General features: G+C 42.3%; 1 protein-coding gene across 2 annotated transcripts in view; it reads right to left on the bottom strand.

Moving 5' to 3' along the window:
• The window catches only part of CACNA1E (calcium voltage-gated channel subunit alpha1 E), a 1,936,751-nt gene that overhangs the window by 169,558 nt on the left and 1,739,818 nt on the right, over nucleotides 1-27,375 (bottom strand). For both annotated transcript variants that reach the window (XM_086955515.1, XM_086955507.1), the window contains exons 31-32: nucleotides 18,407-18,571; nucleotides 4,696-4,806 (exon numbers count right to left, since the gene is read on the bottom strand). In XM_086955515.1, coding sequence (XP_086811641.1) covers nucleotides 4,696-4,806; nucleotides 18,407-18,571 — 276 coding nt within the window. The remainder of the gene's footprint in view (nucleotides 1-4,695; nucleotides 4,807-18,406; nucleotides 18,572-27,375) is intronic.

Genomic DNA, 27,375 nt, shown 5'->3' with positions numbered 1-27,375 from the left:
CTTTTTGCAGTGAAAAAAAAGGAAAAATAAAATGTAACATTTATGTTTTCCGCCTGCGATTTGGGCTGGCCAAAACAGGGAGCGGAGTAGTGTGCCCTCCCTAAGTGCGCATGAACTGTTTGGTCGGCCCTCTTGGGCCGACCAAACAGTTCATGCCCATTTTGCATGTTCCCCACCATGCTGTATTACCCAGCCTGGTGAGGAATATGCACAGACTCCCTGTTCCCATCTGAGCGCCAATCCATGGCGGTCAGACCAATCACAACACTGCATTGCAGCATTGTGATTGGCTATGGGGAACCTGGGAGCACAGGTGCTTCCTTCTTCCTGTTTCCACAGAAGAAGGCAGGAGAGGGCAAAGGAGAAGTGGCCGGCGGACAGGTAAGTGAGTTTTTTGGTTGACATATACTTCTCTAGACTTACATTTACATTTAGATACAATTTCTGACAGTTTTGGAATTCACAAAGGAAATCAGGAGTACTCCAGGGAAACTTTGATAGTCACAGTAGTTCTGGAATTCTATTGTGAAAGAGTTACTTGAATGTAAAAGCATGTTTGCATTCATAAACCTATGTGTATATATATGGATGCGTAAAACGTGCCATTTCACTTGCTAACTTAATTTCCTTTTTCCAAACTGGAAAATAATTTTTGCCTGTGGAGGCACCCATTCTTCCAAACAAGTGCTTCCCTGCCGTTTCCAACTTGATATTGGTTTCAGCCTGCTCTTCACATGAGTAAATCTTCAGTCTTATCCAGGGCGGGAATCTCCCTGTAAAATCTTCGTGAGTACCCACAAACTTTATAGATTTAAGCAGACACCCATCGCCATCCACATCACATCTGTTGTACTCTATTCTTATTTTAGCAAGTTACTTATAGTTATATATTCAGTGGGATATGTTTGCTCCTATTTTCTGAACCCTGGACTGTACCATTTCCCTCCTGCATTCCAATCTGCCTTCCTCTTTCTCTCTCCCCTTCTTTGTTATTGATTTGAAACATTTCTTTCTGTCAACTGTCACCATGGAAAATTATAGTGACACAGCTAACTGACCCTTGGAGAAAATGGCATCACACTTAATATTACACAATAACACCAAACAATGCATGATACTTTGAAAGAGGAAAACACCTCTTGGAATTGAATCTGTGCAAGAAGGTGCCCCTTCCTTCACAAAAATAATCTTGCCTGCAACAGAGGCCACATTGGACCATAGGGCAAGGTTGCCTATGTCGCCACTGGACAGCAAATTGTGTGTCAGCACAGGTGGAAAAGACAGGAATGCACTGTATTTCATTAATACGGTGCATTCCTGCCAATTCACATTGGCGTAGGGCAGCACTGCAAGAAAGAAGTGGCATTTGTGACAGAGGAACCCGTCCACCAAACTCTGTCCCATACATACATCTTCTGATAATTAACTCTCCATTTTATGCAGCTTATTGTCCTTCATATTTTCTCTGTGTCCAGGATTGGCTCTTCATTTGATTGTCCATCAGGGGAGGGGAAATGGACAAGGACCGGCAGGAAATCTTTTCGGGTCCTTGACCCAGGCTGTGAAATGACTTGCCTCTGGAGTTTTGAGCCATTTCAAATTTTTTTGCATTCAAAAGTGCAGTAAGAGCATATATATGCACTGAGTCATAGCCATATGCCTGTCAGCCGCTGAGTGTTAGGGCAATTGGTTTCTTCTATGGGTTATCTATCCTTTTCTGGTTTTCTCTATTCTTGCAGCCAGCCAACTCACTCTAGTTAGAGTTTGGGTAAGCATTGTGTTTACGCTGGCAGGAGCTCCACCGATGCAAAGCTCAGACCTGGAGACCATTTGCCAAGGAATGCTAGGTCACATTGATGGTCATCCTGCCCTAGTGAGGACGGGTGACAATCACCTATTTTTTCTGCCTGTGTCTGACGTGCAAGGTATGGTGAACATGAATAGGGAACAGGTAGACTGACCCCATAAGCAGGAGACCATGTCTTTTTTGTTAGAGAAAACTGTTGTTTGGGAGTTTGTTTTCTCACATCATATATCTCTAACATTGAAGATACAGGAAGCCTTTTACCCTGGTAGAGAGGATATCTGGCGAGTTGTAAGAATTACTGTTTGGATAATTTGATGACATTTCTGAGAGCTTGATGACACTTTTTCCTCTGAAGAAAATCTTCTTGGTTTATGTCCAGCATAAGTAGGCTAGTGGCTCGACTGGCTTCAACGTGGTGTTGGTCAGATTGACAGTCAGCTTAGAAGAAAATTCTGTTAAACCTTTTCCAGATTGTTTCCATTGAGAAGCCAGTCATTTAGACAAGGATACATATATATTTTCAGTTTCCTTACATGTGCTGCAACTACTGCTATACACCAAGAGAAGCTTAATGTGAATAATCCGGTTGTTGGAGGAGTAGGGTGGAAACCCTGCTTAAGCAACAACAATAATTCCTGTCATGGTGAACCACTATCTACACTATATTAACTTGTGCTTAGCCCTCTGGTAGCTAGGCACAAAAGAAGTCAATCTTAACTTAGGGGCATTGTGTACAATATGTGTGCAGCTCACAAACAGTAATAAGATGAGAACACAGCACAAGAAAAATCCCTCCTTTTGAAAAATAGAGTAATTTTTCATAAATTATTTGACACCAAAATGTCAAAAATCCAATCAGTAGAACTAGTGTTATGAATTTTTAAAGTTCAACTTAAAAACTAGGACTTAAATGATCAAAGTGCCAACTGTGGACATTTAGTCGTGTGAGACCAGCTCAGAGTTGAAAAATATGGCCAACCGTGATGAAATGGGGGTCTATACAAGAAGTGGATTGGGCCCAGTCAGCACTTTCCTTCAAACTTCGAAGAAATTTCTTGGAAAAGTGATAAGGTACAGTTAAGCAGCGGTATTGCTGCAGGCGATGTCTAAGAGGCAGGTTCATCGTTGGGGAGCCGCTGAACAAAAGCACACTTAGGATTGTTAAGATTAGACTAAGGACCTGATTTAGATATAGGCAGACAGCCCGTGGGTTCACGATGTGGACAAAGTAAATTATTCCCATGGTGGAGAGGCACCCCACCTAATTTATAAATGACCGCCAAGCAGGTGGCCAGTTATAAAGGCATTGGCAGGAGCCCCCATCATGATGGTTCTTGTCAATGCATTTTGCTGCAAGGCTGACAGCAATAAGACCAGTCTCCCAAAAGCAATGGGGACAATGTAAATTAAATAAAGTGTTAAATAAATGCGACAGGACTTCTGAGGACAACTGATTTAATGTCAGTCTCTCTGATGACTGCTTGATTTGTGCATGTATTGTACCACCTCTCACTATGGAAGGCACAATTGACAGATGTAAATAAACAAATCAAACGGAGCAGACGTTGCAAATCTAGGAGGAGTACTAGGACCATTGAACAAGGGTGAAAACTATCAAATAAAGCAACAGAGGCCAACCACTATGTAGGACAACAAATCCATGCAGTAAGGGAGACCCTCTAAAAGGATCCAGAACAATTGGTAAACAAGTCAGACTGCAAATAAAAGAGGCCTTGTAAATTAAGGGCCATATTTATGAAAAAGTGGTGCAGCTGAGAACAGCAAGTCATCTTGCTGCGCTACATCACTGGCAAATGGCAGGAATGTGCCATATTGAAGGCAATACAGCCCATTTATTTCCTCTCCCCTTCACAAAATAGGGTGCCTAGCGCCAATGCAGGCACCCTTGCACAAAAACAATCCTGAAAGGCATTTTCCTCTTTCTATATGTGCTGCAGAATTCAGCACACATAGAAAGAGGAAACAACAAGGAGAAATAAAGACATTTCTCCTTGTTACACTTCTCCCGGGGAGGCACATCTTTTTGGTGCATTTCTCAGGTTTAGTTGTTCTTGTAAATCTGGGAATGTGTCAAAATCCGTGCATGTTGCATGGAAACACCCACACAACACCCATGGAAACGCCTCCCTGGCTCAGAGTAATGCAAACGCAGCGTTTTCCGCTGCTTTACATTACTCAGGATTTACGAAGCCATGCAGGGCTATGCAAGGTGGTATTACGTGGCTTTATAAATCTAATTTGTGTCGCTCTTGCACCACGTTGCAGGGTGCAAGAGTGACATGATACTGCTAGTAAATATGCCCCTATGTCATCTATCAAGATGTTAGGAATGACAAGATACTACCAATGCATGAATTCAAGGTGCCACCACCCAATGAACTCTGAGAGGCTCCCATCAATAGAAGGGATGAGAAAAACAAACACAGAAAGCCACGGATAAAAAAAAACCATGGAGTTAATAAATAAGAAACCCTCTAAAATCACGATGCAATAAATTCAATAAGACCAGTCTCTATATGCCCAAAGGCAAAGGAGAACTTCAACAGGTAACCTTGGATTATCAGCAACTAACCTCACTCATCAAACTAGCCAATAAAGAAACAAGAGAGAAACTTAAATATTTATTTATAGCTAAACAAAGCGAGCTACAGAACCTATCCCCAATATATAGCAATTAGTCAACTGGATATTTAAAAAGTCATCAAATTGGAAGCAGTGGTTGCTTAATGCATCAATTATTGTGGCTGTTGGTGAATGAAGGCAAGGACAAAACACATCAATTAGTTATTAAAATATCAAGACATGAAGAAGAAAGCGACTTACCCCAGATCATACACCAATTGTCTGTGAGGTACAAGGCTACTCACCAGGAATCCAAAAGCGATTATCTTCAATATGCATTCAAGAGAGAACAGCATTGTAAATGCGATGTTCAGATATTTTAATGCCAGCTCATACGTATAGGGAGCAGAATAATACTGTTAGAAGGAGGAAAAAGATACAATCAGAACACACACAGCAGCCAAATCCATCAGTTTGAATAACAATACCACATTGTTGAACAGGCCTAGACAGTGAGGCTTATTCTCATCTAAAGGAGATCACCAAAAGTACTTAGAAACATTATGAAAAAAGCAATCTAAAATTGCCAAACCATTAACAACCACTCTACCCAATCCAGGAGAACACAGCTCAACCCCAAAAAATAACCTATATGATTGCCCACCTATTGAAGACCATATATTTTTGCTACCTAATCAATTAAATGAAAATTACCTGTAACTGCAGTTCTGCTGCTTTGATATTTTTCATAGCGTCATCTGTTTGAATTTTTCCCTATTATGCGGCTGGGAATCGTATGTAACAAATACTGAACAGCAATGGAGACATTCACTTTAACACTGCTCAGAGGACAGCATCCTGTATTACCGTATGCAGCAAGGGAGACCCTCTAAAATGAAGACCTTTGCAAAGAAGAGTGGGAGTTCTCTTCATCACATGGATATCCTACTTATTGATATTTAAAAAGCTGCAATAGTAGCAACAAATTCATAGTATTGCGCCCTGGATATGCAGGCAAGATCACAGACAACCATGGTAGAGGGAGAGCTAAGAAACGTTGTCCAATCAGCCTCAATCCGTTGTCTGCTTTTGTTTTAGCAGCTCCTGCTTAGTAATTCAAGCACTAACAGCCTGATTCATCATTCTCCCGTTTTGCGAGGCCCTAATAGCGATTCATAGCGAATCGCTATTAAGGACTCGCAAAACGGGATTCATGTAGAAATTGCATGAAGATATGCGATTCCTACATATTCCTTATTTGCGATTAGCAAATTGCTAATCGCAAATAAGGAATAACTCGCCATTCATTCCTATGGGCCAAAAGGCCCATAGGAATGAATGGGGAGTATTCCTCATTTGCGATTAGCAATTTGCTAATCGCAAATAAGATAGCGATTTGAAGGGTGCCAGGGGTGTCCAAAGGACACCCTCTAGCACCCCTCAAACGAAATTTTACACAGGTGTTGCACACACACATGTCCAAAGGACATGTGTGTGTGTAACATGCAACTCAGAAAAATGCATTTAAATGCATTTTTCTGAGTTTTTGCAATTTACCACGAGGTCTGACCTCACGGTAAATTGCGGCTAGAAATTGCGAATTCGCAAAATTAAATTGGATGATGAATTGCATTTAAGGAATCTCAAATAGAGATTCCTTAAATGCAATTCCTCGCAAAATTGCGAGATCGCAATTAGCGATTTTTACATTTGGGATGCTGAATCCCAAATGCAAAAATCGCTCTCGCAAAGGGCCAGATTCTCAGAATCTGGCCCTTTGCGAGCGCTATTTTCTTTGATGAATTGGGCGGATGGAGATCTATTTAAACTTTTTCAGAATTCGGATCTTTAACAGTTTTTCATGTATTTCTCTCTATTCCCCTTTCTGTTTTTTTAAACACGCTATTTATGGGTTTTTAATAGGGAATCTAGGGTGATTATAGCTTTGAATTGTGACTAGTTTGGTGCACCATCAATAAATACAATATATAACGGCGAAAAAATAAGGCACTGTTTTCACAAACATAGGTATCAGCATACTGAATATGCATGTGTTCAAGCACAAGCCAGCAAAGTTAATCTGTCCTTCGTCTGACGTGCCAGCTGAAGTCGAAAGTCCTCCTAGGCGAGCACGTTGAAGGAAGTTTGGCATGGTGGCCACGGGAAACAATTGGGCGCTGTCTCTTTTGACATAAGTTTTAAACAGTAGTCAAATTCTGTCAAATTTAAACATCCTGTCATTAAGTAGCACAGTCAGGCACCCCATTACAAAAATATCCCACACCTTTGGTACCCCGCAGTTTAAGGTCTGGAGGGGGGGCTTTTTCTAAAAATGGGTTTTTGTGAGGCGCTCTGCCAAAAAAGGTGAGTAACCTGCCCCTAGGGGTCATGTAGGGGTAGAATGAGTCTTCCCCTGCCCCACCACACTGACGAATCACTAAGCAAATCAGGCGGATCTGTGGAGCCCCACACCCCAGAACTGCTTTAGTAACTCACATTGCCCCCACATATGAAAATATGTGCCCCGCTTGCCACAACCCCTGCAGCAAAGGTGAGAAGCCCCTGTCATAGCATGTAAATGTACTGAGGTAAAAGTACCACCTGGTGAGAACTTTGTAGGTGATAGCTTTGTGTTGAAGGCAAATAGATGTCCTAGCAGCTCCATCCAAAGTCGCTGCCAGATCTTATTCACTATTGGCATTCCGAGAGTGTGGTTGCGAAGCTGTGAAAGGCCACGAATGGCAATGTATAAGCGAATCTCACCCTTCTTTGAATAACCTTGAGCAAACAATTGCTCAAGGGGTGTTTTAGCCCTGCTCCTCTTTTCCTCTGCCAATTCTGTGCTCACCAAGTAAAAAAGTTGGGTGAGGCCCTAGATAGTTGGAAGAGTTGTCTACATGCCTGCCTGGTCCCGTCCCGATACAGGTCGCCCGGTAGCGGGGGCACTCCTCCTCTCCAATCATCAAAAGTAGTATTCATTATGCCTGGTGGGAACATTGTAGCAGTCTAACACCGGTTTATTTTGTCCAATGCCTCAGGAGGGTGGCAGTAGCATAGAGGGGCTTGTGTGGGGCCGGAAAATGACATCCTATTAACCACATGACGTGGTAGAGGGGAATGGGGTAACAACCCTCAAGGAGCACTCAGGGTTTAATGTTGCTAAAACAGTTCTAATCCAAGACAGATTAGACTTTGGCGGCATGAATTCAATATTCTATATTGGGAAACCCCAATCCCCATCCCGTGCACCTGTAAAGAATCTCGGTGTGAAATTGTGCCATATAAGCTGGAGTAGCTGTTTCTGAGTTTGAAGTATGGTATCAGTGGGCATCCATAGGGGCATTGTGTGAGTGACCTAAAATAAATGGGGGTGGTAGTTCATTTTGATACTATTAATGCGGCCAAACCGTGAGATCTCGAGTCTCTCATCATCGATATAAGTCTTCTCGAGTGCTCCCAGCACAAGCAGGATATTACTAGCATATAAGGTGCGGGTGGAATTTGTGAGCGTGATTCCCAGGCAAGGAAGAGGCGTCATGTAAGAAACCTGAAGCAATCAGTAAGCTACAAGACATTATCCACTTATGTGGAATCCAGAGTGATGGGTAAACTGTGACTGAACAAGAGTGCCACTTCCTTAGTTTTAATGTGACCTACAAAGGCAATTGAAGTGGGTACCAGTAGGAATAAAGCCGTCTGCCATCTGGCTGTAGGGGGTGTGTCGCTTGAATCATGGCTACATCCACCTCCTTAGTGTTGAGACATTTTAGTGGTACTTTGGTTTTCATCTGGGAGTTTAGGCCCTGCATATTTAGTGAAACTATATTGAGTTGGTGCATAGTCTGTCAGGAGGGAGGGGCAACATTTTAACAGTGCCAACATCAATATGTATGTAGGAGGGCTCTGGATCAGAATTGCGCATCCAACTTCCTCCTGCAAATGCACAGCATCCCCTGTCATGTTCGCTACAGGAATGTGCATACACCCAGGGAAAACATGGGATACAAAACAACATAGAGGGAAGTAGAAACAACCAAGAAGAAAATATGACACCCCAATAGCAAGTCAATGAATATCACTATCTGTCAGCAGGGAGCCAGGCAGCAGCTGCCATCACCTTGCTCCAGCTCGCCCCAGCTGGGTAAAAATGTCAGTCGCATCATCAATATCACTATCCATTGAGGGTAAATCGCTCGCTGATCATGCCATCCTGTGATTTAGTTGGGCAATCTCTGGCTAAGTTTCTGTAGACTCTCTCGCCATGCGGTCGCATTTGGTGAACTCAGAGCCTCTGGTGGCTCCCCGTCCCCTGCAGCAGAAGGGGTGATGTGCAGCAAAACGTGAGCCTCTTTAGGCATCCGTACCACACGGGAACAACATGCTTTTTTATCAATGATGAAGATCAGATGCATAGGTAAGCCGCCGCAGTAGAGGATTTTCTTCTCTGGCACATAGTGCAATTCATATCTGAAGAGTTGTTTAGCTAAAGTTTGAAAAGAGATGTCTCGAAACATTATAGAGTCCAAGGTCCTGGCTGCTTTCAGTATCACTTCCTTGATGGATAGAAGCTTTGTTGGTTTCTCCCATAGTAAAAAATAAGGTTTTCTTACCTGTGTGGAGTGGTCCTTGTTTTCCTTTACAAAAAAAATTGGCAACGAGGTTGGGGTGGTTAGGGTGGTGATGAGGAGTGCTGCAGGGACCTTAAGCATTTTGTAGAGGTTTTAGTGAACTTTGGTTGTACTGCAATCACTGGCGGAGCACAACAGCAATGGACGGCTCGTACACCCCATGATCGCAGGGGTATGGTGCGTACCCCTGCGATCATGGGGGGTACGCACCGTACCCGGGGGGGGGGGGTCGTTCCGTACCTGTTTCGGCACGAACTCTGCTTTTACGGCTGTTTTCAGCTCCCGTAGAAAAAGGGTCGTACGGTGCGTACCCGACACGTATCGTACTTGCTGGGTCGTAAAAACCAGCCGGGAACTGTACAGATGTCGCGTACAGCGGGTTCCGAGGGAGAATCGTACGGGGATTAGAGTCGTACGGTGTCTTGTACGACTCGTACGGAGTACGGCTCCGGGTACGAATCGTACTTCGTCGTACGTACAGGGGAAGTTGCAGGGTACGATTCGTACGGGAAAAACGCTCTGAACAGCTATTCGGAGCGGTTTTTCCCGAATCGGAATCGACCCCATTGTGTTTACTAGCAGGCCCATCCCTAGCAAAGTTTATGTAGCAGAGCAAGGCCCTCCAATTTTGGGATGGGTTCACCATTATAATCTCCACATCATTGTAAACCTAGGGCTCCCACACAATTCATGGTACTGGAGGATGAAGAATTGGGGGACATATTGCAAGTGTCGGAGGTTGTATTTCAGGAGAAGTAGGGTCATCTCAGGATATATGTTCACAAGATTAGGTTGAAGAAGGATGCAGTACCAGTGCAACAAAAGTTGAAAAGTGTGCCTAATGTGGTGCGAGAGGAAGTTGCAAACCTTATAATAGAGATATTAGAAGGGGGTTTCATCGATCCTGTTGCGGCTTCTGATTGGGTGTCGCCAGTGGTGGTCACAAATAAGCCTAACAGTAAACGTAGGCTCTGTGTGGGTTTGTGGTCACTCAATTGGTGCGTGATTGCTGACATTTTCCTCTTGCCAAATATTGGGGACCTAATTTCCACGTTGAAGGATGCTAGGTTTTTCTCTACATTAGATCGCAAGAGTGCATATCATCAAATAAAACTGCATGAGGAGTCTAAGCATCTTACAGCCTTTTTTACCATAGAAAGAACATTTCAATTCACACGTTTACCATTTGGACTATCAGCGGCTAGTGTGTTTCAACGGATGGTGACGGATGTCTTCAAAGGCACTGGCAATGAAGTGTACGTCCAAGATTACATTTTCGTTTTGGAAAATCTATGGAGGAACACAACCAGGTTTTGAAACCAGTGTTGCATATGATTTCTGATGCGAGGTTGACTTTACATAAAGAAAAATGTTTATTTCTGGCAGAACAAATTGAATATCTGGGATATACCCTATCTGCAACGAAAATTGAACCAAAGAAAAGCTTGCTCAGTGGAGGAGTTTGCCTAACGGCTAGGGCGGTTGACCTCGAATTTGGGGAACCGGGTTCGAGTCTCGGCAATGACGCTGAACATCCTGTAATTCTGGGCAAATCACTTAATCCCCCTGTTCCTAACAAAAGTGAATGCGTCCTCATGTAACACAACTGGTCCTCTTGTAAAGCGCTCCGATACCCGATACCTTCGGGTCAAGTTTGTGCTATATAAAACTCTGTTAAAAGAAAAAACTGAGTTGGCGCCTGCACCAGTTGATAAGTATCAATTGAGATCCTTTGGGTGGTTGATTGAATAATATTCAAAGTTCCTGGAGAATTCCTCAGACAAAGCGGTGTATTTGAGGGGTTCGCTTAAAAAAGGGTACAGAATTTGAATGGGGTGCACAGCAAGGGAAACATTTTACTAACATAAATAAGAGATTTGTGAGGCACATTGTATTAGCCCCTTTTGATATAAAACTAAAATCCATCATCACTGTTGATGTCAGTGTTCAGTTTGCAAGGAACGTGAGAAGAGATTGAAGGTAGGCTCTACTGACGATATGGGACACATTAACGATCCAGGTATAGCGTGGCATAGTATTTGCTTACATTTTATTGGTCTCATATGTAAACTGCCTTTGAGCATTAGGTTCACTATTGTGGTGGATATATTTTCCAAGTGGTTATGCTTAACGTTTCTGAAGGTTTGCATCATCAGGTTTTTGGGTGGGCTGTTTCAGGAAGAGGGTGTTCCATCCACTATCATCACGGGCAATGGAACACTGTTTGTCACGCGGGATATGCAAACCTTTTTTAAGGAGTGTGGCATGGTCCATCATCGCACTTCACTAAAAAATCCAAAAGGTAACGGTCTCTGTGAGAGAGCCAATAGGTTAATCAAAGGTTGATAGAGATGGCGTATGCCAATGATCTTGCAGGGCGGAAGATGGCAGATGAAATGGTGTTGGCGTATCGCACCACTAAACAAGGTCACAGTCTGAAGTCCACTTTTCAATTGATGTGTGGCAGAGCTCCTGGGTCCACGTTGATGCCTGCATGGATGAAGGAGTGGGTGTCAAGTGGTGGAAAGAGCAGGGAACTTCAGGAGGCTCCTGTTGTTGGGAGTCACATCCTGCTAGGAGACTTGGTGAAAGTCAAGATGGGAGAGTTGGCAGAGGTCTCTGTAAATGTAAAGAGCAATTTAAGGTGAAAAGTGTTTATCAATATGGTGTGATGTGATTTTAGACGTGTGGCACTTTATCATAGGGGTGGGGTGACTTGTGAGGAGGAGATACCATGGGGCAGTTTTTATGTGTTGGAAAAGGCATGGGGGATGCAGGTATGGCTACCAGTGGTGAGGTTGGTAGAGGAGATGCAGGGGGTCCCGGTCAGCCTCTATCTGGATATGTGAGTGTTCTCCAGGGTTGTGTGGGAGAAAGTTTGCAGTGTCCCAAGAGTACCAGAAATTGCAGACCAACTGGATATCTGAAATACTGTGTATGTAAACTTGTTTTATTCTTCTTTTGTTATGTTTTAGTTTTGCGTTTTAACCTGTGCTTTTTTTGTTTGGGTAGAAAGAGGGAAGATGTTTTGTATTCTTTTATGAGGCAGTAGCGTTCCAGATAGATGTATCTAGAAGGGATCTATGACGTTACAACGCGTTATTTTACAACGCAGACCGTTACATCCCAATTTTTACAACGCAGGATCCATTACAATGCATGCCTTTACAACGCATGTCATTACATAGCAGATACTATTACAACGCATGCCATTACAACGTAAGTATAGGTAAGTATATCTTTTTTAATATAATGTAATTTAGTTAATTTAATTAATTTAATTTAATTAATTTAATTTTATAAATTTAAAAAAATAAATTAATTTATTTTAATTTAATTATTGTACTTAAATTAATATTAAAATTGTAATTAATTAAATTTATTTAATTTAACGAATGTGAATTAATTAATTTATAAATTGTAAATAATATAATTTAATTTTATTAATTTAATTAATTTAAAAAATGTAAATAATTTAATTTAATTTAAGTAATGTAATTTAATTAATTTATTAATTGTAAATAATATAATTAATTTAATTTAATTTAATTAATTTAATTAATTTAATTAATTTAATTTATTTAATTTATTTAAAGTCGTGTTTTTAAAAAAAGTGAACACTAAAAATACCCCTGTACCCCAAAAACCAAACCCAGCCCGAAAACCTAAAAATCCCCCTGTACCCCAAAAACCAAACCCATCCCTAAAACCTAAAAATACCCCTGTACCCCAAAAACCAAACCCAGCCCTAAAACCTAAAAATACCCCTGTACCCCAAAAACCAAACCCAGCCCTAAAACCTAAAAATACCCCTGTACCCCAAAAAGCAAACCCAGCCCTAAAACCTAAAAATACCCCTGTACCCCAAAAACCAAACCCAGCCCTAAAACCTAAAAATACCCCTGTACCCCAAAAACTAAAACCTAGCCCTAAAACCTAAAAATACCCCTGTACCCCAAAAACCAAACCTAGCCCTAAAACCTAAAAATACCCCTGTACCCCAAAAACCAAACCCAGCCCTAAAACCTAAAAATCCCCCTGTACCCCAAAAACCAAACCCATCCCTAAAACCTAAAAATACCCCTGTACCCCAAAAACTAAACCCAGCCCTAAAACCTAAAAATCCCCCTGTACCCCAAAAACCAAACCCAGCCCTAAAACCTAAAAATACCCCTGTACCCCAAAAACCAAACCCAGCCCTAAAACCTAAAAATACCCCTGTACCCCAAAAACCAAACCCAGCCCTAAAACCTAAAAATACCCCTGTACCCCAAAAACCAAACCCAGCCCTAAAACCTAAAAATACCCCTGTACCCCAAAAACCAAACCCAGCCCTAAAACCTAAAAATACCCCTGTACCCCAAAAACTAAAACCTAGCCCTAAAACCTAAAAATACCCCTGTACCCCAAAAACCAAACCTAGCCCTAAAACCTAAAAATACCCCTGTACCCCAAAAACCAAACCCAGCCCTAAAACCTAAAAATCCCCCTGTACCCCAAAAACCAAACCCATCCCTAAAACCTAAAAATACCCCTGTACCCCAAAAACTAAACCCAGCCCTAAAACCTAAAAATACTCCTGTACCCCAAAAACCAAACCCAGCCCTAAAACCTAAAAATACCCCTGTACCCCAAAAACCAAACCCAGCCCTAAAACCTAAAAATACCCCTGTACCCCAAAAACCAAACCCAGCCCTAAAACCTAAAAATACCCCTGTACCCCAAAAACTAAAACCTAGCCCTAAAACCTAAAAATACCCCTGTACCCCAAAAACCAAACCCAGCCCTAAAACCTAAAAATATCCCTGTACCCCAAAAACCAAACCCAGCCCTAAAACCTAAAAATACCCCTGTACCCCAAAAACCAAACCCAGCCCTAAAACCTAAAAATACCCCTGTACCCCAAAAACCAAACCCAGCCCTAAAACCTAAAAATACCCCTGTACCCCAAAAACCAAACCCAGCCCTAAAACCTAAAAATACCCCTGTACCCCAAAAACCAAACCCAGCCCTAAAACCTAAAAATACCCCTGTACCCCAAAAACTAAAACCTAGCCCTAAAACCTAAAAATACCCCTGTACCCCAAAAACCAAACCTAGCCCTAAAACCTAAAAATACCCCTGTACCCCAAAAACCAAACCCAGCCCTAAAACCTAAAAATACCCCGTACCCCATAACCCAAACCTAGCCCTGAACCCTAAAAATACCCATGTACCCCAAAAACCAAACCCAGCCCTAAAACCACTAAAACACTAAAAATGCCCAAACACCCCAAAACATATACCTCAGTACCACAAAACATATACTCCTATACTCATACTTATTTTTTTTAAATTACTTAAATTAATATATTTAATTTATTTTATAAAAATACATAAATTAATATATTTATTTATTTTTAATATTAATTAAATTAATTAAATAATGTAAAATAAAATATAAAATAAAATTATATACTTACCTATACTTACGTTGTAATGGCATGCGTTGTAATAGCATCTGCTATGTAATGACATGCGTTGTAAAGGCATGCATTGTAATGGATCCTGCGTTGTAAAAGTTGTGATGTAATGGTAGTGCGTTGTAAAAGTTGCGTTGTAACGGTGCAATACCATCTAGAAGGGATTACGATTGTTTGTATGGATTCAAAGCAGACGTTCCTTGGAGGGTCATTTGACTCCCTGACCAGCTGGGAAGTGTCCGTTTCTGTTGGCTTCTCTGCTAGAAATAAAGAAGGTTTCCTTACCTCTATGGTGTGGTCCGTTTCTTCCTTTACAACAAAGTGAACCCTGGTTAGCACATGTGGAGTAAGGTAGTTTCGCTGCTGGTAAGAGAAGACCCAATGTGTGCTGTCTGGGATGAGATCCTGGTCTGTAGTGTCATGAAGAATATGACAGAACAGGGCTCGTCCATGGCTTTCAAGCTCAGAATTCAGGATGGTGGCGCTCACTTCCCGAGTCTGAATATTTTTGTGGTGGGGGCAGTTTCATAGTCCTCCAAGGCATCAGATAGGGTTTGCTGGTCAGTTTTCAGTGCCTCAACCCTTTTGGCCAGATCATCCTGCTCTCGAACCTGCTGCACCACTGCATCTTCCATCGTTTTCATATGGGTCTCCACTCCCATCACTGACTGGCAAAGCTCTGTGAGGGCCTTGGTAAAGCTAGTGTGAATGGCCACAATATCCTTTCTCATTTCTTGGAGGTGTGCCTGAATATCCATTATATAAAGTATTTGTTGGTGAAGTGAAGTCATCTTGTATATTATACTCTGAGTAATTTTTACCAGTATGCAATAGTGTCCCTTCATGTCAAGTGAGTTTGTTTAGATAGCATTATCACCCAATGCCGCCTCCCCGCGCGCTCTATTGGGCCATGCCTTTTCGTGGGATTAGCGCTCCTCATCATCTTTTTAATTGTAGAATTCCTCTGAAGCTTGTTGCGGGAGGACACCATATAAAATCCACCTACTGAGGTTGCAGCACTCGGTGGCCGAATGAGCTCTCCCCTGCAGGACACACTCTCCAGTAGGTAGCTGGAATTGCAAGGTAGGTGGGGGCAATCCTCCACTGCCCTCTGCAATGGCATCTGAGCCCCTGATGTCTGGTGGGGTAGTTACCCAGCCGGATAGGCCACACCTGGTAGGCGTCACAGTCTAAATTTGAGCCAGAAGTCGAGCCGACTCGCTGAGGACCAGCACGGTTCTGCAGGCTCTTTCACAGCCTTATGGGCAGTCATCTTGGTGGCACAGTGGGGCCCTGGAGCTAGGGTAGGAGGACGGCAAGTTGCCAATCCACGCCTATCACTGGAGCAACAAGGTGCTCTGGCCACCCCAGTCAGTCCTTTGACGTTGTTCTAGGGGTCTACTGAACTCCCCAGTACACATCAACTAGGGCATTTCTACTGCTCCTGGTAATTTATGCTAAAATTCTGAATAGCAGGCGGTAGTGCACAAATTTCACTATTTTCTTTATTGGTCCTGACGAAGTGCCAATTGACCCATTAGGGTCAAGACCCGGCATGAAACATGTTGACCATCCACACATAGATTGCCCCCCAGGAACATTAACTTCCTCACAGGGGCACACACTCGGTTTTTAATTAGGCCAGAGATACCTAGTTTATTAAAATTTGATTTAAGAGGACTGCTCTATACCTATTTGAACTATTTTCACCTCATTGTGCACTACCCAGCGCCCACACCCGCACGCAGCTTCTTCTTCAAAAGATCCCCGGCAAAGAGCCCTGGTTTCGGGTGCCAGTCAGGCGTTGCAGTGCTGGTCTGATGAGGGTAAACTGCCCAATGATGAAGCATAACACCTCTCGGTGTGTGTTTGGGCATCACAAAGAACAACCTGTTTTCCCCTCACGTCCTCACAGGGACTGCACACCTTCCCTAATTCACAGTGGGGCATCGCTCATCAGCGCAGATCTGTTCCCCACCCACCAGGGTGTCTCCTGTCGACTCCGTGGGGTCCCTGCTCCTCCGGTGGCGGCTGCCCCCAGCCCCTGATGCAACGGCTAAGTGCTTGTAGTGGGTGGCATCGGAGACCCTGGCTCGGGAGGTCAGGCAACATTCATCATCTAGGAACCTCGCCTCAGCCACGCCCCCTCTATTCCCCTTTCTAGTGAGGCTCCTCTGTTATGACAACCTGTGAAATGAAGACTCTGTGCCCTCAGAACTTTCTACAAGACTGGCAGGATTTTGGGTTATACAATGAGATGAAAAAACTGCTGAAAGTGCAATGGTAGGGGGACTTTTAGCTATCATGGCTCCAAAAACTTTACTGAAAATAATTCTCAGTCTGACCAGCATTTGATTCCATGAACAATCCAAAGCTAGCACTCGATTTGACACCTTTCTACAGTGACATTCCCATAATGGATTGAATCAGCACAATGCAGGAGATCAGTAGTAGAACTAACATCCATTTCTTCTTAGCCCAGGAGTATTGTCCCTCACCCCAATGGAGAATGTATTCAGCTGATGGATAACCCATTTTATACCAACCTATGAGATTCAGGGAACAGACCACCAGACCTTGAAATATGACGTTATTTTTCTGATGAAGAACCTTTAAACGGTCATGGCAATATTTGTGTCACATATGTCTGCTTTGTAGCTCTTAACCGTACCATGTAACAACTTCTGAGAGTTCCCATTCCCAGAGTTCTGGACTACTTTTAAACTCTCTCAAGGATGCAGATATTAACATTCATGATTGTAACAACTTTTATTTACATTTTCAGGTGATTGCCATTTCTTCCTAATGTTTGAAACTTTGTACTATTGAATATCGACTTCTAGAATATCATGGTACAAGAACATCGAGGCTAGAATATCAAGCAGCAAAATATTAAAAGGAAAGTGCACATAGAGAAGTATAGATTTACTATTCCTGACTCTATGTCCACATTTTCTGAAGATATAAGTGCATACAAGTGGAGTTAGCTATAGTAAATCTAGACTTGCTTGCCTGTTGATATTTTAATTCAATATTTTGTCCTTAATATTCTGTCCCATTGCCAGGGCACACTGCATGTGAAATCTGACACTTTAATTGGTGGGGTTCTCCATATTTATATTTAACCCCTGGTGAAAAATAGTTCAAGCAATACATAGTTTTCTAGAACTATGCAGATTGGCCTAGATGAAACGTAAATTATGGATCATGATCCAAACCTGCACAACATGGTAGTTGGATCTAACTGAAACCTAGTAGGTTACTCTTCCTACATTCTCATAGGTAACCGAAAATCAGCAACATTTGACCCCATAGTCTGGATGACCAGATGACACCTCTGGAAATGGTGAAGAACAAAATTATATAATGTATTACATATTTTTCCTCTGTGCATCCAGTTACTATGGTGATCTAGAGTTATCGGTTCTGCTTCATAACCCTAAGGTGAACCATCAAATTCCAATACTTTTTCTGAGGCGTAACAGGAGATTAATAGACAATTACTTTGATGGACTACCCAGCAACTTTGGGTAACCCTAACAGCCAATTTGGCTTTTTATTTCCTCCACTGGCAACCAACAGCTCTGTCTTTTTGGCAAGCACCTTCAACACACAATTTCCTTAAACATTTTGCAGATATAATCTAACATGTACGATGCTCATCATGATGACACACTTGCTCCAAACTCCACCAATAAGAAAGCCATCCCAATCATCCTACAATAGAAGCATCTTTCAAAATCATAGCTTTAGAAAAAGACAAGATTTTTCTATATCTACACTGTTCGTCTTATTGTAGTGGCACATCCTACTTTAATTCTTGTCTTCTACTCAAAGTAAAAACACATTAATGGGAGAAGCATTTGCTTTACCAACAAACCTAACATTAATAATAATAATAATAATATATTTTACTCTCATCTCACCTTCATCATAAGCACCACAGTGTTGAGAGCAATCATAGCCATGATCGTATACTCGAAAGAAGGTGAAACAACAAAATGCCAAACCCGGTATTGAAAAGTGTGACGGTTCTGAGGCATGTAGCGGGTCAATGGTTTGGCACTGATGGCAAAATCGATACATGCTCTCTGGTGACAAGAGAAAAAAGAGACAATATCCAGTCAAGAAACAATTTACAAAAATTAATGATGCTAGGAATGCAGTTTCTACTTACTGCAATAGGAAGCAAAGGTTACCTGCCTGTAATCCTCGTAATCCCAGTTCTACACAATGGGAGTCGGGGGGTCCTCATGAAAGTCCTAAGCACTGAACTGCCTCACTCCTATGTGGGACCTTGCAGAGCTTTCAACAATATTAAATATATAATAACAGAAAAAAACAAAGGTTTTAGGGATGCTATAGGTAGGCTCAGATTTAACTCATACAAAACCAGTAAAATTCAGTAGTTGTAGTTTCCTGAGCTAACTACGATTTACACCCCAGCAAAGCACTGCTTTATGACCTCACATATTACAACGCTCATGGCATGATCATTGATATCACTGATGGTATCACTGATGACATCTCAAATGACATCTCTGATTATATCATTCAGTGAGTGTAAGTGTTTCTTCAAAGTTTCCGACACCTAAAGATATATAATAATCTACAGCATAAGTTAAATTACTATTCAACCTGAACTTCTAATGAGTGATACTGTTTCTAACATATGTCATCTGAGTGGCTTTCTAAATGTATCAGTGTGTAAGTGGGTGTCTGAGTGGCTGTATGGCTATGTGAGTGGGTATGTGAGTTGCTTTATGCATCTGTCACTGGTTGTTTGAGTGGCTGTATAGATCTGTAAATGGGTATGTGAGTGGCTGTATGGGTGTGTGAGTAGTATAGGTGTGTGAGTGGTTGTATGGGTGTGTGGGTGGGTGTGAGTAGTTGTTTGGGTGTGTGAGTAGGTATCTGAGTAGCTGTGTGGGTGTGTGAGTAGGTGTGTGAGTGGTTGTATGGGTGGGTGATTGGGTATGTGAGTGGTAGTATTGGTGTGTGTCTTTTGTATGAGTGTGTGGGTGGTTGTTTGGCTGTATAAGTGGAAGTGGTTGTATGGGTCTGTGAGTGGTATTGTGGGTGTGTAGGGGGTGTGTGAATGGCTGAATGGGTGTGTCAGTGGTTGTATGGCTAAAACTGTCGGTATGTGAGTGGTTGTATGGTTGTGTGAGTGTGTGTGTGAGTATGTGTGTGAGTGGTTGTGTGGTTTTGTGAGTGCTTGTATGGGTTTGAGTGGGTGTGTAAGTGTGTTAAGTGGGTGTGTCAGTGGTTCTGTGGATGATTTAATCAGTGATGCCTTTGAGATGCCATCAGTGATGTCATCAGTGATGTTACTTACCATATCATTACTGATGTAATAGACGCCTAAGTTATAGTTAGCTCAGGTAACTATCGCTGCTGAATTTGAATTGTTTTGGACAAGTGAAATCTGAGCCTAACTATAACTTCCCTGTAACCTTTGATTTTTAGTGAATTTTTAAGGTTTTTTAAATTCCTTTTCCTAACCATAACGTCGATGTAATCTTTGTTTTTTCAGTGAATTGCTACAATTTTTAATGTTATTTCCTAACTATAACCTCCCTGTAGCCTTTGTTGTTTATGAATTTCTAAGGTTTTAAAAATGTTATTTCCTAACTGTAGCCTTTGAGAGTTAGTGTGTGAGTGTCTGTATAGGTCAGTGAGTGGATGTGTGAGTGGCTGTATGGGGCTTTGAGTGGATGTGTGAGTGGCTATATAGGTCAGTGGCTGGGTGTGAGTGGCTGTATGCATCTGCGAGTGGGTGTATGAGTAGCTGTATGGGTGTGTGACAGGTTTTTTGAGCAGTCACACGAGTCTGAGTGGGTGTGTGGTTGGCTGTGTGGGTCTGTGGATGGGTGTGTGAGTCGCTGTATGGATCTGTAAGTGTGTGTGAATAGCTGTATGGATCTGTAAATGGATGTGTGAGCAGCTTTTTGGGTGCGTGTGGGGCTGTGTGAGTAGTTTTGTGGGTGTGTGAGTGGCTGTATGGGTCCTAGAGAGGGTGTGTGCTATTAAATAGGTATGTGAGTGGGTGTCTGAGTGGCTCTATGGGTCTGTAAGTGGGTGTGGTTTTGTGGGTGAGTGAGTGGGTTTGTGAGTAAGTGGCTGTATGGCTGTGCAAGTGGGTGTGTGAGTGGCAGTGGGGGTCTACGAGAATATTTGAGAGAAGCTGAATGGGAAAAAACCTCACCTGCCCCTTTATTCAACAAGAGTCCACAATTCTTCACAGAATGTCTACCCAACTGGAATACCTTCTACTGGTTAATAAGTAAGTGCTATCTAGTTGTTTAACCCCTTCAGTGCTGCGCGAATTCCGCTGCGGTGCTGAAGGTTCTAAAGAACCTATGGACTCATGACAGAACGGTTCCGTCATGAGCACAGGCCAACCGACGCTCATGACGGAACCGTTCCGTCATGAGCACCGAAGGGGTTAATAACTAGTGCATGTTCTACACAATAGCTGCATAAAGGATCACAAGGTAATGTCTCCAGTGGTCTTGTGTTCATGTAAGCAATGCAATTGTTTCTTGAGTGTGTTGATCCACAAATATGTGATAACAACTTGAAGTTGGTGGTATTTTGCGAATCCCTAAGGCCAAATTGCACTTTTTCTGTGCTTCTTACATTGCATTTAAGGAATCGCCATTTGCGATTCCTTAAATGCAATCCTAAAATAGGGAATCGCAAATTTTGCGATTTCTTATTTTGCGAGGCCGTTTTTTCTATTACATACCACTAAGCTCAATTGCAATTCTGCGAATTTAGGCGTTTGCGATCGCAATTTGGAATGATACATATGGCCCTATATGATGTAAAGGCTTCTTTGTTTGGTGGAGATGTCCTCAAAATTCCCCTGCATCAAGAACACATCACCAAGATAGGGGGGAAACACACTCAGAGGCCTTTAGGTAAGCTGTCCATGAAAGTGGGGAATGGCGGGAAGACCTTTGTATACTACTAAGGAAAACGGGGCGGGGCAAACAGGCGGACCTTGCAAATGCAAAAGGGTAATTAAAAGAGAGATTCATGGACTCTCCTCTCCAGACAAGAAGGAAACCACTCCTCACAGTCACTTCAGATCAGAATGCGTCTCAATAGAATGGAATATGAGAAGAAACATACTTTCTTTGACATTGCCAAGCCCAAGAAATTAGGATAACTTGTGCTTTACAGAAGTGGAGCTTTAACTGGGGCATCTGCTGTGTTTATAATTGTAAGGGCTTCACGTTGAAACTTCATTTCTGTGAAATGAGCATCAGGATCATAACAGAACCTAATTTTGCACAAAAATCTACCCAACTGGAGAACTTTCTATTTATTAATTAGTAAGTGCTACCTCGTTGGGTAAATGTCTTGTGCATATTCTACACTACATCTGTGTAAAGGACCACGAGGTAATGTCTCCAGTGACCTTGTGATCATGTAATTTCAACAATGTGATTGTTCCTCGAGCGTCTTCGTCTACAAATCTATGATAACATGAATCCTTGTCAAGAGGAGATAACGAGACTACAAAGAGGTGAGTCTTCACCAAACAGAAGTACCTTTTTTTTAAGTAAAGGGGAGGCAGGCTGCATGATCCCCTCATGGGCCATTTTTCACCCTGGGGACCCCATCCTCCTGGTGCCTGACCTCTTCATGCTAGGTGCCCTGAAGGCCAAGCAGGGAACCCAGTATGTAGTGTTGGGGACAGTGGGGGAGCCTAAAGGCGCCCGTGGTCCTTGCAGGCTATTCACCTCCAGTGGGAGCCATCAGTGTTCCCACATGTTGGGTAAAGCAAAAACTGCTGCTCCCTGCATGTGGAAGCAATTGTGTAATCTGTTTTCCTGCCTGCTTGGCATCGGGAAGGAAAACAGATGAAAAGTTTGTTCCCAGGGAGCAGTTTTCCAGCTTCTGCCTACTGAGACTGGACTTACTGTTTGCTTTCGCGTGGCGGGAGCTGTCAAAGGTCTTGCCAAGCAAAACCAAACTGCTGTCCCATAATTTTTTAATTAAACCTCGGAGAGGTGGTGGGCCCTTGGGAAGGAGAGTTGCATGTGCCACCTCCCCTTTTCAGTAATTTATGCTTGCCCCTGGGACCTTGCCCACCTGGGGGCCTGTGTTTAAAGAAGCGAAGGAGTGGGTGAGTTTCTAAATGGGTGTGTGAGGGGGTGTGTGAGCATCTGTATGGGTATGGGAGGGGCTGCCTAAGTTACTCACTAGGGGTGAGAGTGTCTTAGTGGGTTTGCAAGTGCCTCCATGAGTCAGCCTGTGAGTGCATGAGTGGGTCTGTAATTGGTAGCGTTTGTCTCTGAGTGGGTCTGTGTGTGAGTTGCTGAGTGGGTCTGTGAGTGGATGTATGGGTCTATGAGTGGGTGCATAAGTATCTGAGTGGGCCTGTGAGTGGGTGTGTCTGAGTGAGTCTGTGAGTGGGTGCATGAGTGTCTGAATGGGTTTCTGAGGGCCAAAGGGAGTGGTTGAATGGGTCTTTGAGTGAAAAAATGCGTGACTGAGTAAGTGTCTGAGTGCATCTTTGCGTCTGTCAGTGCGTGTGTGAGTGGGCGTCTAAGTTTCTGTGTGGGTGTGTCAGTAGCTGCATGGGTGACTCTTCCACAAAGGAACTACATCTTCCCTTTTATCTAACAAGAACCCACAATTTTGCACAAAATATCTACCCAAGTGGAGTTCTTTGCATTGGTTAATTACCAAGTGCTACCTCCTTGGTTAAATGTTCAGTATGTATTCTACACTACAGCTGTGTACTGGAGCCCAAGGATATGTCACCAGTGACTTTGTGTGTGTTTTGGCAATGTGATTGTTCCTGGTGTGTGAAGACAACAAGACTACAAAGAGGTAAATCTCCACCACACAACAGTCCTTTCTCTTAACAATATGAAGTAAGTGCTTCTTTGCTTGGTGGAGCTGTCCTCATACACTGAGGGGGCTACTTGTTAAGCTGTCAATCATCCTAGCAAAACGCAAGACCTTTGGATACTACTAAGGTGGGTGGGGCCAAACGAGGAAGCATCCAAGAAATTTCCACATTTGCATATTCCTAGCAATTTAAAGGGAGTACCATGGGCTCTGCTCTCACCAGAAGAGGACAAGCAAGAACCCACTCGTCACAGTCACATACAGATTGAGCTCCAATAGATCAACGATGCAGTCATCTCCACAAAGGATATCAGATCATTTTTAAATATGGAATTGCTGAGAAAACACACTTGCTTTGCCGTTGCCAAGCCCAGGAGTTAGGACATATGTCCTTTACAGAAGTGGAGCTTTAACAGGAGTGGAGTACCTGATTTGTTTATATGTGTAAGTGCTTAATGTTGAGGTTTATTTTTTGTGTAATGAGAATCAGGGCAATCCCCCGGGGCTGGCCACATCTTAATGGGGGAGGAGAGTTGCATGGCCCGCATCCCCTGACTGATTTCAGCCCTGAGGACCCCTTCCTATGGGCCTGGCCACAAATCAATGGGAGGGGGCCAAGTGGCGCCCTACCCCAGGTTGATGTGGTCCCTGGTGACCCCATCCCCCAGGACATGGCCATAATGAAATGGTAGAGGGAAGCCACAAGGCTCCCTTCCCTAGGCTGATTTTAGCCCCAGGGACCACGCCCCTCTGGGCCCGGCCTTAATTCAATGGGGCAGGGGGGCCGAAATCAGTTTGGGGATCCCTCCCCGCAGACTCTGGTCTTCAAATGCTCAGGAACAGGCGGGCGGGCCAAGCACCCTTCCTCCATTATTTAAAATAAAGCCACGGGGAGGTGGTGGTCCTGGAGACTCAAAGAGCCTCAGAGGGGCCCAGTGTGCCCCCTCCTTTTTTCATAAAAAATGCTCCAGGGGCCCTTTTCAAAACAACCCCACAACCGACGCTAAGAGGTTAGGGTATTCCTATCCTGCCTCCCTTTCTTTGTTTCTGTGTTTTTGTGGGACTTGGCTGAAGCCGAGTCCTGGCTGCCAACACTTCCTGGTTGAAGTATTGGGAGCCAATCTGATGTCTGCAGAACCCTGCAGGAGCTCGCCATTATACATGAATTCTTCGAGGTTGTGGAATTTCAAATTTGGATTTCCTTAAATTTCTCAACAACTACTGAATGGATTAAACACCAAATAACAAAATGCGCAATCTGCAGAACAAAAGCTAGCTCTCTACCTAATTTGGTGTAATTCCGTTGAGCAGTTCAGGCTGCAGGCATGTCTTAAGACTCTATGGGAATTAGCACGGGAATCACACTTTTTTTGCCGCCCGTTTGTCTCAGCTCCCACTTTGCGGATCTCTCAGAAACTTTCCATGCACAACTAGAATTACTGGTGCACTTTTTTGGGGAAAATGTTGTGAAGATTTGCAAACAGTGCCAAGTGTAAAGGCAAGTCAAAAAACGCTTTTACTACAGAAAAATGGTCCTAACTATAACTACCTACTGGCAACTGCCAGTAGGTAATATATATATATATATATATATATATGAAAAGAACAGTCCAGGTTCCGAGAATGTATCAGAGCCAGAGGTCAGGACCTCAAAACACCTTGTATCCAGCAATCCAAATTAGCCTCGAATAAGAAATACATCCAACAATGGAGAACAGGGAAGACGTTTTAATGTAGGATGGGAAGACGTTTTAATGTAGGATGACGCGTTTCACTCTGCATGAGAGCTTGTTCACACAGCGCGCCAGAAACAGGGAAGTGCTTAAATCATAAACACAAACAAAGGACAAAATGAAAACAACCAATGTTACACGCCTTCTCACAGTACTAAACACAGTAGATGGACTACAAAGTAACACAGTGTAGAAACAAAGTAACAAAAACCATATGAAATGAATGCTGAATATATACGGTCCCATCAATTTACATGTTATTCATCAAGGAAATAGTAGTAAGTAGTAATAATATGTACACGGGGGTTATTTACAAAAGGAAGGATTATTTACAATCAACAGTGACGGCAAGTGCCTGATATTATCCTCCTGAAGCAATGCTGTTCAAAAGAACATGAAAAAGAAAATGATGACATAGTGCCAAAATAACATTGCCAAGCCTAGCTAATGATAAGCAGCTAAGTAAATGCCCTCTGCAAAATATTCCAAACGTACTAAATGAGAAAAGGAAGTAATGGTGTGATTTGGACCTCAGCAAAGTAGATGTACACTATAATGAAACAAACCAATATCAACCAACTCGACTAATCAAAGAAAGCAGGAAAGAGTGATAATAAAGTAAAGATAAAAGGGGAAAAAAGAAAAAGTATGTAAAGCCACAGCTGAGAAAAATATGCTAGACAGAACAAACAATAATCAAATGGCATGAGACTTTGCAAAAAGGTGTCATATCTAAAAAAATAAGCACAATTCAATATCATAGAGAAGAACACCTGAACAAAGTATATACATGTGAAGGCTAACCAGACGGCCAACCACTCAGTGATAATCTACGTCACATCAGAAAAAATTGATAAATAAAGGAAAAATAAAGACATCACCAGTCACAACACAGTTCACAAAAAATTGCTCAAATCTTCGGTCAGGTTCAAACCATTAGGTGCCTTGGTATCTAAGGCAAGAATCAAATGAGATTCTTTCTGCCGAAGAAGTTTCATTCTGTCACCTCCCCGTCCGGGTTGAGGTACCGAGCACAGAACTGCATATTCGAGATCCCTCAATTTTTTATCATGTACAGCTCGAAAATGTCTAGCGACGGGATAGTTGTTGTCGCTATTGACAATTGCACGGATGTGCTGCAGAATCCGTTGGTGTACCGGAAGTTTAGTACTTCCGATGTACTCCAAGTTGCACGTGCATTTGAGTTTGTATACCACATATTCAGATCTGCATGTAAGGTATTCTCGGATGGGAACAGGTGTGGAGCAGAATGCGGTGACATAATGCGTACTATTTTTGGCAAAAGTGCAGGCTCGACATGAAGTACACCTGAAGAACCCAGTTTTGGTGATCAGGCTCTTTTTAAGTGGGTCTTCCGGCATGGGTCTATCGAGAGCGTCTCGCATACTGGGGGCCCTTCTGAATGTGATGTTAGGACTCGTAGGAAGTATAGGTCCAAGAATGACATCCGTAAGGATTATGGACCATTCAGAAGAGATGATACCCCTGATTTTATGCTCCTGGGTGCTGTAGTTGGTAATTAAGCGTATATATATAGATATAGATGTAGTGAACAAGGCGGACTTGTCCGCCGAAACGCGTCTGATCGTGTATATTGGTGAATAAAAACCTTTGATCTTCATCCACGGAGTCGGTGCCTGTTCTTTTCTAAGCCAAGCCAGGATTGGAAGAAAAAAAAATCTATATATCTATATATATATATGTATATATATCTATATATATCTATATATATCTATATATATATATATATATATATATATATATATAGATTATATATATATATATATATATATATATATATATATATATATATATATATATATATATATATATATATATATATATATATATATATATATATATATATATATATATATATATATATATATATATATATATATATATATATATATTCCTTCTCAACAAAAGAAACACGCGGCACACTTCTTGGCAGTAAAGATGTTGGTTTATTCACAGGCCAAGCGCAAAACTCCTACGCGTTTCGAACTTACATTCTTGGTCACGGCAGTGTTCTACATTTGTTCTTTCTTACTTTCCACATTTTATACTCTCTCCCTTTTGTTTTCAGGGTGATGCATTATGGGCCTTGTAGTTAATTTAATATAACTTTATTGTTTTTTGTTCCCAAATTTTACTAAGTGGTAGTGTTTTTATGTGGGGGTATTCTTCTTAATGAATACTCACTGACGCGTTGATCCTTTAGTAGGAAATTATAACGCTTAAAGAGAATTCACGGAAATACCGTGAAA

Source organism: Lissotriton vulgaris, chromosome 1_1, assembly GCF_964263255.1.
Source record: "Lissotriton vulgaris chromosome 1_1, aLisVul1.2, whole genome shotgun sequence".
NCBI classification, from domain to species: domain Eukaryota; kingdom Metazoa; phylum Chordata; class Amphibia; order Caudata; family Salamandridae; genus Lissotriton; species Lissotriton vulgaris.
Note: the sequence above shows the minus strand (reverse complement) of the source record. Positions and strands in the feature narration are given on the sequence as shown.